The 15,833-nt window shown below is 41.1% G+C and overlaps 1 protein-coding gene across 1 annotated transcript; it reads left to right on the top strand.

Moving 5' to 3' along the window:
* Positions 1-5,012: 5,012 nt before the first annotated feature.
* LOC149851439 (heavy metal-associated isoprenylated plant protein 8-like) lies at positions 5,013-7,027 on the top strand. The gene is made up of 5 exons (XM_090008388.1): positions 5,013-5,214; positions 5,317-5,433; positions 5,517-5,716; positions 6,274-6,361; positions 6,450-7,027. Exons 1-5 carry the CDS (start codon positions 5,013-5,015, stop codon positions 6,833-6,835), a joined length of 993 nt encoding a protein of 330 aa, XP_089864514.1. The 3' UTR covers positions 6,836-7,027.
* The last annotated feature ends 8,806 nt before the right edge of the window (positions 7,028-15,833 follow it).

Genomic DNA, 15,833 nt, shown 5'->3' on the forward strand with positions numbered 1-15,833 from the left:
TTTTTTTTATTAGTGCATGAAAACCACAAATAATTTAGCTGATTGGACCTGGAGAATATGATATTTAGGAAAAATGGCAATCACTAGGTGAGATATCCAACTACAGATCCAATTATAGGGGATCCAAGTCACCCGTGGCTACTCTAAGTCAAAGCCTTTCTGAAAAACAATAAAGAAAGCCCAAGTCAAAGGTGTTGTTTGGTTCTTTGGTGTAGGTTTGTCCCAAGGAGGTTGGTGTAGTGGGGTGGAGCCTTGGCTTTTAGACAGGCAGTTAAGGTTCGATTCTCATGGTCGTCACTCCTCTGAGCAAAGCAAGGGGACACTTACCACAGACTCCGGGGACAGAGGTCTTAGCCAAACTACGATCGTAAGCATGGCAGGGTGCGGTTTCCACATTTTGTACTGTAAAGACTGCAGAGTAGCCATAATTAGCTCCTTCTTTCCAGGGCGTGGAGATTAGACTAGAGAGAGGAAAGGCAAGTGGGACCTTTCTCTCCCTAGTTATTAGAGTCCGGCAGGTGATCCCAACGATAAGGTCATGGAACCTTTATGCTAATATCAGCCTACAATGATGACTTCGTCTTCTCTCTCTCTCTCTCTCTTTGTGCTTTCTGATTTGGTGAGGCCATTTGCTACACGTCCTTTGTAAAAGTTAGTAGTATTTAGGCTTTTATTTTTTGTGTAGTGGGTATCAGTGACAGTAAAAAAGGTCAGAAAAGTAAAAAAATAAAGGAAAAAGGGAAGAAAATAGTACACTTTCTTCTCAAACTCGGAGAAATTTCGTCTCTCTCTCTCTAGAGTTTTATTTATAGAGAATATTGAATGAACCAAGGAGATGTCGGTTTGAAAAGTCTTTGATAGATAACAGTGAAACGTGTAATGTAATGAAACTATTTCTAAATTGGCTTTCCATCTTTTGCAAATTACATCTCTCCACTCTGCTTCCAACTTGTACATTCCCATCCCACTTCTCTTGATGCTTCATTTGAATTTCACCAAGGTGATTATGATGCGTTTGGATGCCAAAAAAGAGATTAGGAAAAAAGAGACTTTACCGAATCTTTGAATGTCCGATTTCTAGGTTAGCATGCCTAAAAGCCTGAAAATCCAGGATTCCCGGAGATCCTGCTATAGGGAATTTCGGGTTTCTGATCGCATCCCAGGGTCCTAAACACAGTCCCACGTATCGAATTTGGTACACTGTGGAAGACATTGGTTGGCTAGCCAGACTATAAAAGTTAAGTACTCAGCCCCATCTACTGCCACCTGTCACGTACCCCATCTTTTCTCTCGAAAATCTCTATCACCTCTTGGTTTTGTACAATTGGCTGCGTGATATGTAGGGAACTTGATGTGTAGTTGTTCTTTAGGTGGGCGTTTGATTCACGGACAGGCACACCACGTCCTGTTCTGTCTTGTTTGCATGAACATTGTCTGTGACATGTTTTTAGTTTTTTTTTCAAGGGTGTCCATGGGTGTCGGAACGCCCCTGTTTTAGGGGGAAGGATGGAACTCCCTCGAACACCAAAAAGTGTCCATGGCGTCATGTGTTTGTGTGGATGCATGAACCCCAAGCATGGCATGGGTGACGAGTAACACTGTCTGCACAATCAAAGGCGCCCCAAGGGCCCATTTGCTTGTCACAGAAAGTGGGCGCTTTTTGCAGAAACACATGGACTAAGGATGACATTAGACCGGGGGAAATGGGGTCCCACCCCTACCCCATTTGGATCGGAGATGGAGGACATGAAACGAGGATGAAGGCGGGGATGGAGGTTAAAATTAAAACCTATGCAGGGATGCACGCGAGGATGGACTTCTGATTTTCCATCCTCGATCCCCATTAGTAAAATAACTAAAATACCTTTAGGGATGACAGTGAACCAAGGAAAAATGAGGTTTCACCCAACCTCGCCCCGTTTGAATTGGGGATGGAGGACATGATGCGGGGATGAAAGCAGGGATGGAGGTTAAAATCAAAATCCATGCAGAAATGAAGGGCAAAATTTTGAGATGAGGTGGGGGTAGGGGTGGAAAAATCTGACATGACCGGCCAACCCGCCCACCAACCTGTTCACCCGACCCCAACCCGCCTGCCAACCCGTTTATTAAACAGGTTAACCGTGTTGTGTCGGGTTAACCGTTTAATAAATGGGTCAGGTTCGTGTTTGCCACAGCCGACCCATTTAATAAACAGATCAGGTTTGTGTTGAGGTATGCTGACCCGCCAACCCGCCGACACGACCCAGCAACCCGACCCCATTGCCACCCCTAGGTGGGGGTGCCCACCTCCAGCCCTGTCCAATGCCATCTCTAGCCGTGAGCTCTAAGTCGACCAACCCTCCCAGGTTTAGACTGGTCCAACATTTGTGATATTTTTTTTATAACTTTTGCTAAAGGGTAGGTTTTGGACACTAATTAGATCAGAATCTGTAAATATTTTTAAATCGTAAATGTTGTTGTCCGTGAACCAAAGATATCATCTTTCTTATTTATTATTATATAATAACATTAGGGATTGCTTGGAAAGACAAACAGAACGTGGAGAGCCCGGAGACTAGGTAGTTTCTTACCGTTTAGGGAGAAAAATAAGAGGCTAGTAGCTTTCTTGTTTTTTCTTTGTTTTTGTATAGAGAAAATTTTGGTTTTAAACACTTCTTTGGAAAGTTTTTTTAAGTATTTCAGTCCACCATCTTAAACATTAAAAAATAGATAAATTATAAAATAATGCAAGCTGACCAAATATCAGAATAGTATTGCAAACATGAGTGCGTCCAAAGGCACCCTAAAAGGTGGCCTTCTTTTACAACTATTTCCCCCAAATCGATTCATCATTTTAAAAAGGGTGTTAAACTCAAAGCAGACGTTATTTTTTAATCTTTATTATATATAAATATGTAAAAAAAACGTAATTTCCTGATAGATACCACCTTTTACATGATATTGCATGTCAGGTACCATCCTTTTTTTAAAATTCCTAATGTAAACCTATATTTTTATGACGATAGTCAAATAAAGACCTTGAATTTAGTACTGATATACATCCTAGCATATAGCAAACTAATACCGGTACGAAACTCTTCTATCAAATGCTTAAGAAAATTGTCTCAATTACTTGAGAAACTCGTATCATCTTACATAGAAACACGTTTCTATTTTCTATTACATTATAAATGAGTATAAAGTTCGTTTCTTTTATTATTTTTTCATACAAATAACAATTTTATTTTATAAAGATACTGTTTTTATTAAGAGTAATAATATTATAATTATAAAAAATAGTATACAATAATAATTGATTTATATATAGGGATGGCAGTGGGGTGGAGTGGGGCGGGGCGGGGGACAAGGTCTCCACCCCCGCCTCCATCCCCGGCGGGGAATGGATTTTATCCTCCATCCCCGCCTTCATCCCCGTTTCATGTCCTCCATCCCCGGTTCAAACAGGGATGAGGCGGGGCGGGGAAAAGTGCACGTCCATCCCCGCCTCCACCCCCGGACGGGGATGGATTTTAACCTTCGTCCCCACCTCCATCCCCGGTCCAAACGGGGCGAGGCAGGGCGGGGCCCTGCTTTCCCCCGGTCCACTGCCATCCCTGTTTATATATCATGTTTAACCATTTTTATTTATAAGTATCTTATAAATAGAACCTGTTTCAGTATATATATTAGCAACCCATACCAATACTTATCAAAACCGTTTCAATACAAGTTTCAAATAAAAACTTACGTGAAGCTTGTTAAGCTCTCACGTACCCATACTCGTTTCTGGCAACTATGCTTAATGCCCTGTCACAACTAGGGTGTCAACGGGCCTGGTTTACCCATACCTGACCCGAACCCAAACTCTATATAGGGACTGGGTATGGTGATAATAAGAATACCCGATTAAGACCCGAGTCCAGACCCGAAGGTCTGATTAATACATGGACTTAGGTATAGTTTGTAAAATTTTATACCAAACCCGGACCCTACCGAAGTTCCGATTAAGATACGCAAATTTTCAATGTAAAAATGATAAAAAAAAATATGGTTTTACCGGGTATGGTCCCGGATTGGTTCATGTAGTTTTTATCGGGCCCGGGTATGATTTTTCTTATACTGGACTCGATTAGACCGGAGTCTGAACCTGATACCATACCCGAAAATATTTTTAAAGTATGGTTTCACCTGGGTCTGAACCAAACTCGACCCGTTGACACCCCTAATCACAACCAACCTGGAGCACTTTAAAGAGCTCCAAATTTTCTATTTTACCCTTGTTCGTTAAAACTATATGAAAGCCCCAATCTAAACACCTACCCTTATTAGATCTTATAAACTTACCTGCACCTATTTTTCGTTTAGGGTAATTCGTCCTGATTTACGTCAGATCCATGATCAATATATTTAAGATTATTTGGGTCTAATTTGGACCCAAATTATCATTATAGTTGAATTATAATCAGGCCAAACCACCCATTTTTCACATGAAAATCGTTGATCATGTATCTTTTTTAGCAGATACCATACCATAGGGTCCAAATTTCTAACTGGATTTAAAAATTCTTTATGGCACCTGAGTCGGATATGAATCTAAAACTAGAATCAAACTTCAAAAAACAAATACAAAAGTAGATATTGACCCATATTTTCATAGTGGACAGCTTGTTACAAATTTGGACTAGATAGTTAATGTATACATTTGGGCTTGTTCAGATCCATGATAGAGCCTGATAAGTATTAAAGTTGAGTTTGGTAAAATTTGGGTCCAATAAGACCCTTTTTTATCTTCACTTGAATTAATAGGTCTATTGTCAGAAAAATGTAGGCTTATGTCAGGAATTTTAGAAAAGATAGTACTCGAGATAGAATTTCTGAAAAAGTGGGTCTGTATCTGGAAATTATCTAAAAACAAAACATTTTATTCATATAAACTTAATGTGATAAACTAAAGAGGATAATTATACGAATATGATGACGCTAGTAGCGAGTGGGTTAATCGGACGGTTAGGAATGACGTGAGATGCACGATGCGATGCGATGCAGATATGGACAATAGGGCGCACCTGGAGGGAAAAGGACGGATCTCGAATGCCGCTGCCGATATTCTTCACACATGTGATGCCGAGTCCGTTGTAGTCACTCCACAAGCAGCTCCCAACTCGCTCTCTGCAAGTCGCTCGAAAAACCCATCACCAGTCGAGGAGGAGGAGAAGAAGAAGAATGGGAGAGGTAAGTGTAGAGACTCACCTTGATTGATTTCTCTGCTTGTTTTTTTCTCTCTGAAGATGAAGACTTTCTCTCTGTCTGTGTTTGCTTTGTGGCCTCAGGAAGAAAAGAAAGAGGAGAAGGAGAAGAAAGGAGAAGCGAGCAACGAGATCGTTCTCAAGGTGGATATGCATTGCGAGGGATGCGCCAGGAAGGTGAAGCGATCGCTCAGAGGGTTCGAAGGTTAGTATCTTGTGTGAGAAAAAAATGCTATTTTTTTGGGGTTTTCCGGTAGATTGACGCCGGATCCGGCTGTTTTGCTACAGGCGTGGAAGAGATTCAGGTGGATACGAAATCGCACAGAGTCGTCGTGAAGGGGAAAGCGGCCGATCCCCTGAAGATTTGTCAGAGAATTCAGAGGAAGAGCGGTCGGAAGGTCGAACTCATCTCTCCGTCGCCTAAAAGCCTGGAGGCGAAGAAGGCAGAGGAGAAGAAGGCCGTGAAGCAAGAGGAGAAGAAGGAAGAGGTCTGGTCTGCAAAAGAATATCGAATTTTTAAGATATTTGAGAGCTTATCAAAAATTTCTTCCTTTTCTGTTCGTTCTCGTTTTTATCTTTTCCAGTTTTCTATCAAAAACCTGAATTTGTGGTAGAGGTCTGAGGTTTAAACCCGCTTTTCCTTGAAAAAGAAAAATCGTAACTCGGATTTTCAATTCTTCTCTTTTTGTTCTTGTTCCTTCGGGTAGGGAAAATCTGTTACCGGGAAAAATCTCACAATCTCGATGAGAATCTCTTCGCAAACTGTGCTACTTCTTATCGTTTCTTATGTTTTCTTGCTGGAAAAGCATAAAGTGTCAATTCTTTCAAAAACTTGACATGTCTTCTCCGTTTCCTCGGTTTTCTGATCAAGAAAGCTGCTTTTCGATTTCAAAAGATCTTGATAGCTCTCGTCATTTGCTTACATTTTCTCTCTTTTTTCCTTGTAACGGATACTTCTCGTCATTTACTTACGTTTTATTATATGATTTTCTTTCTTCTTCCAAACACTGAATTTCAAAAAACTTCTGGTTTCTCGGCCGTCCAGCCTGCCGTGATAATCGCCGTCCTGAACGTCCACATGCACTGCGAGAATTGCTCTCAGGAGATCCGGCGGATCATCGAGAAGATGAAAGGTAAGTAAGCAAGACCCGTCCACTGCTCCGATCCATCTGTTTCCGGCCGTCTATCCCCTGTCCTAACTGATCTCAACCGTCCGATCAGGCGTGGAGTCGGCGGAGCCGGACCTGAAGAGCAAGCAGGTGACGGTGAGGGGGGCGTTCGATCCGGCGACCCTCGTGGATTACGTCCACCGGCGGACGGGAAAGCACGCGGCGATCATGAAGCAGGAGGTGGAGAAGAAGCCGGAGAAGGTGAAGGAGGAGAAGGAGAAGAAGGGAGGAGGGAAGGACGACAACAAGGGGGATGGCGGTGGGGAGAAGAAGGCGGAGAAGAAGGAGAAGATGGAAGGCGAGGAAGGAGGGGAAGGGGAGAAGAAGGTGGAGGCCAAGAAGAGCGAGGCTCCGGCGCTTCCCAAGTACGCCATCGAGTTCATCCATCCTCCTCAACTCTTTAGCGACGAGAATCCTAACGCCTGCTCCATCATGTAGACAGTCTCTTTGTTTTTCTCCCTCTCTGTAGAAGTCTACGGAAGTGACCGTAGATTTCTGGTTAAGAGTACCGTATCGAGCTACTAATTATGGCCTATACAGTAGGCGCGTCCGTACAAGAGAATCGTGTAGTGCTTGGGAACTAGTGTCTTTGTTGAAACAAATTTTGGAACGGGACTCGGTTTTGAGTCCTTCGAAGACTCGTTTTGTTCACGGTAGTATTCATCTGCTCCGGAGTAGACGGCAAACCATTTCGGGACTTGCGTTTGATGGGTTTGATTGTGCGGACATCTTTTTTTAGGTGCCCCACTGTTTTCCCCCGTTCCGGGGGACAACGGGGATCCGCCTCGCCCCATTTGGACCGGGGATGAAGGCGGGGATGGACTTAAGCTTTTCCCAATCCCCGCCTACCCCGCTCCGCCCGGTCCCCAATCCTTTAAGGAATGACTATAAACTAAGGGAAAACGGACTTGCCCCGCCTCGCCCCCGTTTGGACCGGGGATGGAGGTTGAAATCCATCCGGATGAAGGTTTGGATTTTGAAACGTGGCGGGGGTGGAGTCCTTGTCCCCCGCCCCGGTCCACTGCCATCCCTATCGCACTTCACCCGGAGACCGAATCTTGCGGGATCCTTCAAAGTTTGGAGTTGGGGGTGGGACTTGGACGGACCCTTGTGGACTCGCTACTGCTTGTTCCTTTTCCCTTTTTGGTCTTCATGGTTGACTGCACGTTGGCCATGGTAACGGGTTGGACAACTCGGATCTGCACCAGACCCAGGCTATTCTGAATGCGTTGTAATTTAGGATGCTAATTACCCTGGCCGGGTCTGTGATTTTTTTTATGACAAGAAACCTTTGCCGAAGCAAGAAAAACACCGTGCAGGGACCCATAACCACCACCCTGTGCAGGGTTTGATCGGGTTCGCCAGCAGGGTTTGAACAGGTGCCTTCATCTCAGCAAACCTGCTGGCCATTCAGGCGACCCCAACGGTTATCGACTGGACGTAACATTGGCAAAACCAGTCACAAACGTCACCAATATTTTGAAAAATATTGCCAATTTGACTTTATATTTTCAATTGTCGTCGGCGTTAATAAAACCCGTTGTTCTCAAAAAATCATTTTTTTCGAAAATATCATGCTAAAACACGTTAAAAAAACGTTTTTTTGAAAACCTTTTATAGTTATATACTATGTAACAAAGATACGGGTGAGACCCAACACAGCAGTGACAGCACACGCGTTTGTAAATTTTTTAAAAGTGTGGGATAAGGCGCGATTATTTTTTTATTAATAAAAGCACTTTTTTGTCATTTTAATAATATTTTTATTGAAGTAATTAAATATTAATAAAAACCATTAAAATATCAAAATAATGTTTATACGTATATACAGGTTGTGTCGAGGGAGAATAAGCTGCAACCGAAGTCGTATCTCATGTGGTAAGCGGGGTCCCGTGCCAAGTATCAGCAGAAAATCTATATTATTTTTTAATATTAATAAATAGTAACCTGTTTCAGCAGAAAATCTATAATATTAATAAATAGTAACGTTGTCAGTATCAATGCGTATCAGTCTGTATCAGCAGAAAATCTATATGATACTAACCTGAATCAGTTATTTTTTAATAAATATAAAAAACTTAAAATTAAATTTTAAATATTATTTTAATGGTTTTAACATGTGTCACATTTTGATTGACACAAAATAATTTTTAATTAAATTTTTAGCCAATTCAGAACGATTCACTTGAGAATCGGTACCGTACTCCTGAATAGTTGGCAAAACGATTCAGGGCCGATACTGACAGCATTGCTCCATACAGCAGCCTGTCAACTATGGGCATCAACAGAGGATGGAGGGCTGCAAATACAGTATATTTTTATTTGAACAGATATTTTCTTTAGATTTATTTTTTAAATCCTGATTTTTTGAAAAATATCGTAGGATTTTCTGAGACCAAGAGTTTTTGAGAACAAGATTTGCCACTAAACCAAAAATCAGATCCGGGTCCTGATACGAATAACACAAGCTAAATCTGGCAAAATTTGGAAGTTTCTTATTTGGTATAAATATCATAAACCATAACCGGGTCCCTATACTGCTCTGGCTTGGCAGGTGGAACACGATAGTTAATTGGATCTAACTGGGTCTGTGGTGCGGATCTTTAATGTCGGGATTCGGACCCTGGTCTCCCACTAGATTTTGCAGCAGGGGTTTTTATGGAGCCGTACTGCATAGAAAGTCATACGGACAGTGACTGCATCGTGGACTATGTCAGGAGGAAATAATGAGGGTCACGTGATGCAGCAGTGCGTGCATGGATCATTTGATGGTGTAAGGATGTACGTTTTATATGTAAGTGTACGCGGCTGTGGAGGGGTTTGAACGAGTCGGGCTATGTTTGCCAAGAAGGTTACGTGGGCAGTTCCCCTCGAATACGCACTGTAGCTACAGTCGTTTTTGGGTTTCGACTGAGTGCCGCCTGATACTTATATAGGACTCGTACATAAGGGTGGCAATCGGGTCGGGTTGGCGAGTCATCATACCTCAACATGAACCCGACCCGTTTATTAAACGGGTTGGTTGTGGCAAACACGAACCCGACCCATTTATTAAATGGGTAACCCGACACAACACAGATAACCCGTTTAATAAACGGGTCAGGTCGGGTAAATGGGTTGGCAGGTTAGTGGGCGGGTTGGTGGGTCGGGTTCGGGTAAACGGGTTGGTGGGCGGGGCGGGTAAACGGGTCGGCAGGTCGGGTTCAGGTAAATGGGTTAACCCGCCTGCCTAACCCGTTTATTAAACGGGTCAGCCGGGTTGACCGGTTGACATACCTTTAACACGAACCCGGCCCGTTTAATAAACAGGTTAGGCGGGTCGACCTGTTTAAGCCAAACCCGAACCCAACTAAGAAGCGGGTTGGCGGGTCGTGTCAGATTTTGCCACCCCTACCCGTACACCACTGTGCACTCGCAAGCAAGTGTACGACGGTGTATCGGTCCGACTGAGCACCATGCGGTACTCAGTTGGGACCCCCGAACACGCACTATAGCTACAATGCGTGTTTGGGGGAGAAGACGCAACTTCCTCTCGCAGGTTATATGTTTCCCCCAAAACATGCAAGTGCATCTTCGGAGGTTTGAATGAGCACCACGTATGTAAGCACATGGGGCTCATATCCCCGTGTGTGTCACCATCAGTTAGCATTGGAGTTCGGTGCGGTTGCAAAGACTTAAGTAGCTTTTCTCGCCATTCTCGTCATTGAACGATGATTATAGAAAAAGACAAAAATGTCTTTCATCTAAAAAAGAGAGGATGATCTTAACTTTTTAAAGTTCACACGTTTTGTTTTTGCCCTAAGCTGTAAAAGTCGCTATTGTAACAGGAGTTGCTCACAATATTTTGCCATAAACGTTCTGGATCACCCGTTGACAACGCAACATCTGCTGTAACAGGCGCTCTTTTTGACGAGGCACTCTTTGCCATCGTCTGCTGTTGTCGGAGTACCTTTGTCGTTGTCTGCTGTCATCGAAGCACCCTTTTTTGTCGTCTGCTACCGTCAGAGCACCCTTTGCTATTGTCTGTTGTCATCGGAGCACCCTTTTTTGTCGTCTGCTACCGTCAGAGCACCCTTTGCTATTGTCTATTGTCGTCGGAGCACCTTTTATCGCCGTTTGCTCATGAGAAATAGTTGAACTACCAGAGAAATCAAAATTTTGTCTATTGTTCATCATGATACCAGGGTGCAAAAATCGAACTGAGTAGATAGGTAATAACGATTTACAACAAAAATAATGGTGGCAGCATCAAACTGAGTAGACAGATAGCAACGATTTACAATAGATACCAGATCAGAGAGTAACTATTTACAGTAGAAATCAGATCATAGGGTAGCGATTTACAGTAGAAATCAGATCAGAGAGTAACGATTTACAGTATAAATCTAATCAGAGAGTAACGACTTATAGTATAAATCAGATCAGAGAGTAGCGATTTACAGTAGAAATCGGATCAGAGAGTGACGATTTACAGTAGAAATCAGATTAGAGAGTAGCGATTTACAGTAGAAATCAGATGAGAGAGTAGCGATTTACAGTACAAATCAGATTAAAGAGTAGCGATTTACAGTAGAAATCAGATGAGAGAGTAGCGATTTACAGTACAAATCAGATTAAAGAGTAGCGATTTACAGTAAAAATCAAATTAGAGTGTAGCGATTTACAATAGATATCAGATAAGAGAGTAGCAATTTATAGTAAAAATCAAATAAGAGAGTAGCGATTTATAGTAGAAATCGGATTAGAGAGTAGCGATTTACAATGAAAATCAGATTAGAGAGTAACGATTTACAATAGAAATCAGATCATAGAGTAGCAATTTACAGTAGAATTTGGATCAAAGAATAACGATTTACAGTAAAAATTGGATCAAATAATAGAGATTTGTAGTAAGTAGCGATTTATAGTAAAAATCAAATTAGAGAGTAGCGATTTACAGTAAAAATCAAATAAGAGAGTAGCGATTTATAGTAGAAATCGGATCAGAGAGTAGCGATTTACAATAGAAATCAGATTAGAAAGTAACGATTTACAGTAAAAATCAAATAAAGGAGTAGCGATTTATAGTAGAAATCGAATCAGAGAGTAGCGATTTACAATAGAAATCAGATTAGAGAGTAGCGATTTACAGTATAAATCAGATCAGAGAGTAGCAATTTACAGTAGAATTTGGATAAGAGAATAGTGATTTACAGTATAAATCAGATCAGAGAGTAGCAATTTACAGTACAATTTGGATAAGAGAATAGTGATTTACAGTAAAAATCAGATCAAAGAATAGAGATTTATAGTAAGTAGCGATTTACAGTAAAAATCATATTAGAGAGTAGCGATTTACAGTAGAAATCATATCAAAGAGTAGTGATTTACAGTAGAAATTAGATCAGAGAGTAGCGATTTACAGTAAATAGCGATTTACAGTAAAAATCAGATTAGAGAGTAACAATTTACAGTAGAAATCAGATCATAGAGTAGCGATTTACAGTAAAAATCAGATCGACGCTGCCACCATTATCTCTACTGTAAATCACTATTCTCTGTATACTCAGTTCGACGCTTGCACCCTGGTATCATGATGAACAATAGACAAAATGCTGATTCCTTTGGTAGTTCAACTATTTCTCATGAGCAGACGACGACAAAGGGTGCTCTGATGACAATAGACAACAACAATGGGTGCTCTGACGACAACAGACAATGGCAAAGTGTGCTCCGACGGCAGCAGATGACTACAAAAGGTGCGTCGTCAAAAGAAGCTTCAGTTACAACAGATGGTGTATTGTTAAAGGGATCCATATCTTTCATTGTCGAGTTCATTTCCTGCTACAAAGCGATTCTATGTGCAGTTGAGGATACATCCTCCTTAAGCAAACAAACTCATTAGTAATGACAGTCCACTGCACCATTTTTCTCGGACTGAGGCTGATTTTTAGAGACTGTAGCAATGTTTTACAAACTTCAGCTCATACACTGTCCCCTTGAAGGAGCCAATGGACTACATGAGTCGTGTGAATGTGCAAAGCTATTTACGGGAGGATATTTTCGTCAAACGGATATCTATTTTATGAGAGAACATTTTCGTCAAACACATATCTACATTTTTTATATGTTATTTTTTTTATAAAATTGCTATGGGTTACATCGGCATATGAATTATTGCGGGTCCCAAGATATTCCTCCGTACACACCAGAACACGCAAATTTGCCTTCGAGAGAGAACACACAACACCCTCTCGTGTGTTTGGGGTCGGATGCATCTGCAGTAGGGGTGTCAACAGGTCGGATTTGGTTCAGACCCAGGTAGAATCAGACTTGGATTTGATTTTTGGGTCGGGTCTGGAGCTGAGTTTAATCGGGTCTATTATAAGAGAAATCATACCCGCACCCGATAAGAACTACATGAACCAGACCGGAACCATACTCAGTAAAATCATATTTTTTTATCATTTTTACATTGAAAATTTCCAGGTCTTAGTCGAAAGTTGGGTCGGCCCAGTACAAAATTTCACAAGCTATACCCGGATCCATGTATTAATTGGACCTTCGGGTCTCGACCGGGGTCTTAATAGAATCTTCTTATTTATCACCCGAACCCTATAGGGTTTGGTTCGGGTTGAATCTAGGCAAATCCGACCCATTGATACCCCTAATCTGCATAAATGCAGTTAGGGGTGTGAAGTGGGTTGGATTCGGATGGGCCATGGTGGGTCTTGGATTGAATCCGTGGGAACCCGGTATCAGGGAAGAGCGATTAATTTGGACTTTGACATCAAACTGGGATCTTGTTGAAATCAACTTGCCTTTCACCTGTGGGTGGGGTGTCAACCAGATGGGTCCAGACCCAACCCAACTTTGAGGTGCTGGTACTGGATACAGAGCGCGGTCTGGTCAGACCTACCATAGGAACGAACCACACTCGGATCTTATAAGTATTACATAAAACATGGAAATTATGGGCATTATTCGGAACTTGGGTCTCACCTGGATTTGGAATAAAATTTTATAATTCATACTTGGCTTCATATACAAATTGGACCCTTTGGCTCTAACCTGAATTCTTAATTAGACTTCCTTTTTTTATCACCAAACCTTGACCGACCTGACCCTTTGACACTTATACGTGTGGGTGGGCAAAATGCAGCTAGTTGAACTAGGCGCAGAGAGAGAGAGAGAGAGAGAGAGAGAGAGAGAGAGAGAGAGAGTTGTGCAAAGCATAGGGATGGCAGTGAACCGGGGTGGGAGCGGGGGACAAGGTCTCTACTTTCGCCGTCTCAAAATCCTGCTCTCCATCCTTGCACGGGTTTTGATTTTAACCTTTATTCCCCCCTCGATCCCCATTTCATGTCCTCCATCTCTGGTCTAAACGGAGCGAGGTAGGGTGGGGCTTCGTTTTCCCTCGATTCAATGCCATCACTAAAGAAGGATTAGGGATGGAGCGGGGACAAGGCGGGGATGGGGGCGGGGTAGGAGAAAGCCTAAATCCATCTCCTTACGGGTTTTGATTTTAACCTCCATTCCCATTTCATGTCCTCCATCCCCAATCCATTGCCATCCTTGTGTAAGCACAAAAATGCACTAAAAAAACATAAACCATGAGCGTGTTCCTACCAAATGGAACAAGCCAAACACATTCTTATGGTCAAATCACCAAAAAAGGTGTCCAACACAATTGCACTCAAAGCGTGTGCATCCACCCTTCTCTCTATATATCTAAATTTATATATGAAAACAAAATAAAAAAATATATACAAATAAAACAATCCCTTTTCACAAAAATTGATTGGTAAAACCTAAATGACCCGAACGAACTGAACCAGTCATTTTTTGACTCGACTCATTTACTAGTGGATTGAGCTTGTGACCCTCGTATAAAAATATTCTATGTTATTTATACATGAAATAAATAAATAAATATATATATATATATTACACTTAAAAAATATATATTTTATATATTACACTTAGTAGTTCATATTTCATGTGTATATTTTCAACGCATTCTTATCTTTGTATATATATTTTATGCATTCTTTTTTTATATATTAGACTTAAAATTTATATTATACATAAAAAAACCATATATTTTATCAAAATAAGGTCTCCCAAGCTGAGTCAAGCCAAAACCCTTGTGTTCGGACTCGTTTAAGCTAAATGACCTCTCGATCACAGCTCGGCTTGCAAGCTATAGTATACGAACCGATCATGAACGAACGAGATTGTGATGAGCTGAACTAAACCGAGTCACATGCTCCTTGCTTCGTTTACCATAAGAAAAACTTAACCCTAAACTGACAATATTTATCTTGTAATAAAAATATTACAATATTCTGCCACTTAAAACGGTGATCTAAAATATTACATTTTTTCATAATGTTTGTGAAATATAGCTGATATTTGTCACATCGCCTGGGACCTTGGCTTGGGCTCAGCTCATGACCGGGATCCAAGTCGCACCTGCTCCACTTAGCCCAGTACTAGATCCTACCAGTCCGATTCGATAGCCTGAGCCACCATTTCTAGGACCAGGTCAATCAGACTCAATTAGGGCTGTCAATGGGTTCAGTTTATATTGGGTACTCGATCCTACTCGAATTCTCGGACACAAGCATTAGAAAGTTCCGACCCGAATAATATTTGAGTTGACCCGAGCAATAGCGGGTTGGGTTTGGGTCATGATTTTTGCCTGGTACCCGACCTGACCTGGGGTTCATGATTTTTGCCTGGTACCCGACTTCATTTGAGTATATATATATATATATATATATATATATAACAGAAATGGGTTGACGTTTTTGTGCCTACGGCATGCCTATATTGAGCTTGGATAGGGGTTTTAAAGTTGTTTTTCAAAAATCTGGTCCTAGAGATGTGTTTTGATTTGCTAGAAAATCATAAATGGATCATTTTTTTTTAGAAAAAATGAATTTTAAGCATTGAATATTTTTTTAAATTTGTTGATGTTAGAATTGGATGATCCAAAAGTTGATTCCTACAAAATCAAGCATGTAGATGACATGTATATGTATGGTCAAATTTTATATGTATGGTCAAATTTTAGAAAAAATAGAAACAATCTTTCTAAAGCTCGGTAGGCATACGGTAGGTACAAAAAATGGGTCAGGCACGTTATATATGTAAATATATACGGAAATAAAAACCTATTAAATAAAACATGATAGTGGATTTTCAATATTTTTTTAAAAATTCTGACCCTATAGATGTATTCATCATGATTGATTTACTAGAAATTGATACTTGAATCATGCATTTTGGATGAAAAAAGGGTATTTGGAGTCTTAAAAATTTATCAAATTTGTAAGCCGTTGATTTTTGAAACCATATAAAAAACTATCCATGCATTGGAATCAATTATTCCAAGAAGTATATCACATCTGCATGGTCAGAATTTCAAAAAAATACCAAAAAATTCATGAAA

Source organism: Nuphar pumila, chromosome 1 (genome assembly GCF_984573655.1).
Source record: "Nuphar pumila chromosome 1, dmNupPumi1.hap1.1, whole genome shotgun sequence".
In the NCBI taxonomy this organism is placed as follows: Eukaryota; Viridiplantae; Streptophyta; class Magnoliopsida; order Nymphaeales; family Nymphaeaceae; genus Nuphar; species Nuphar pumila.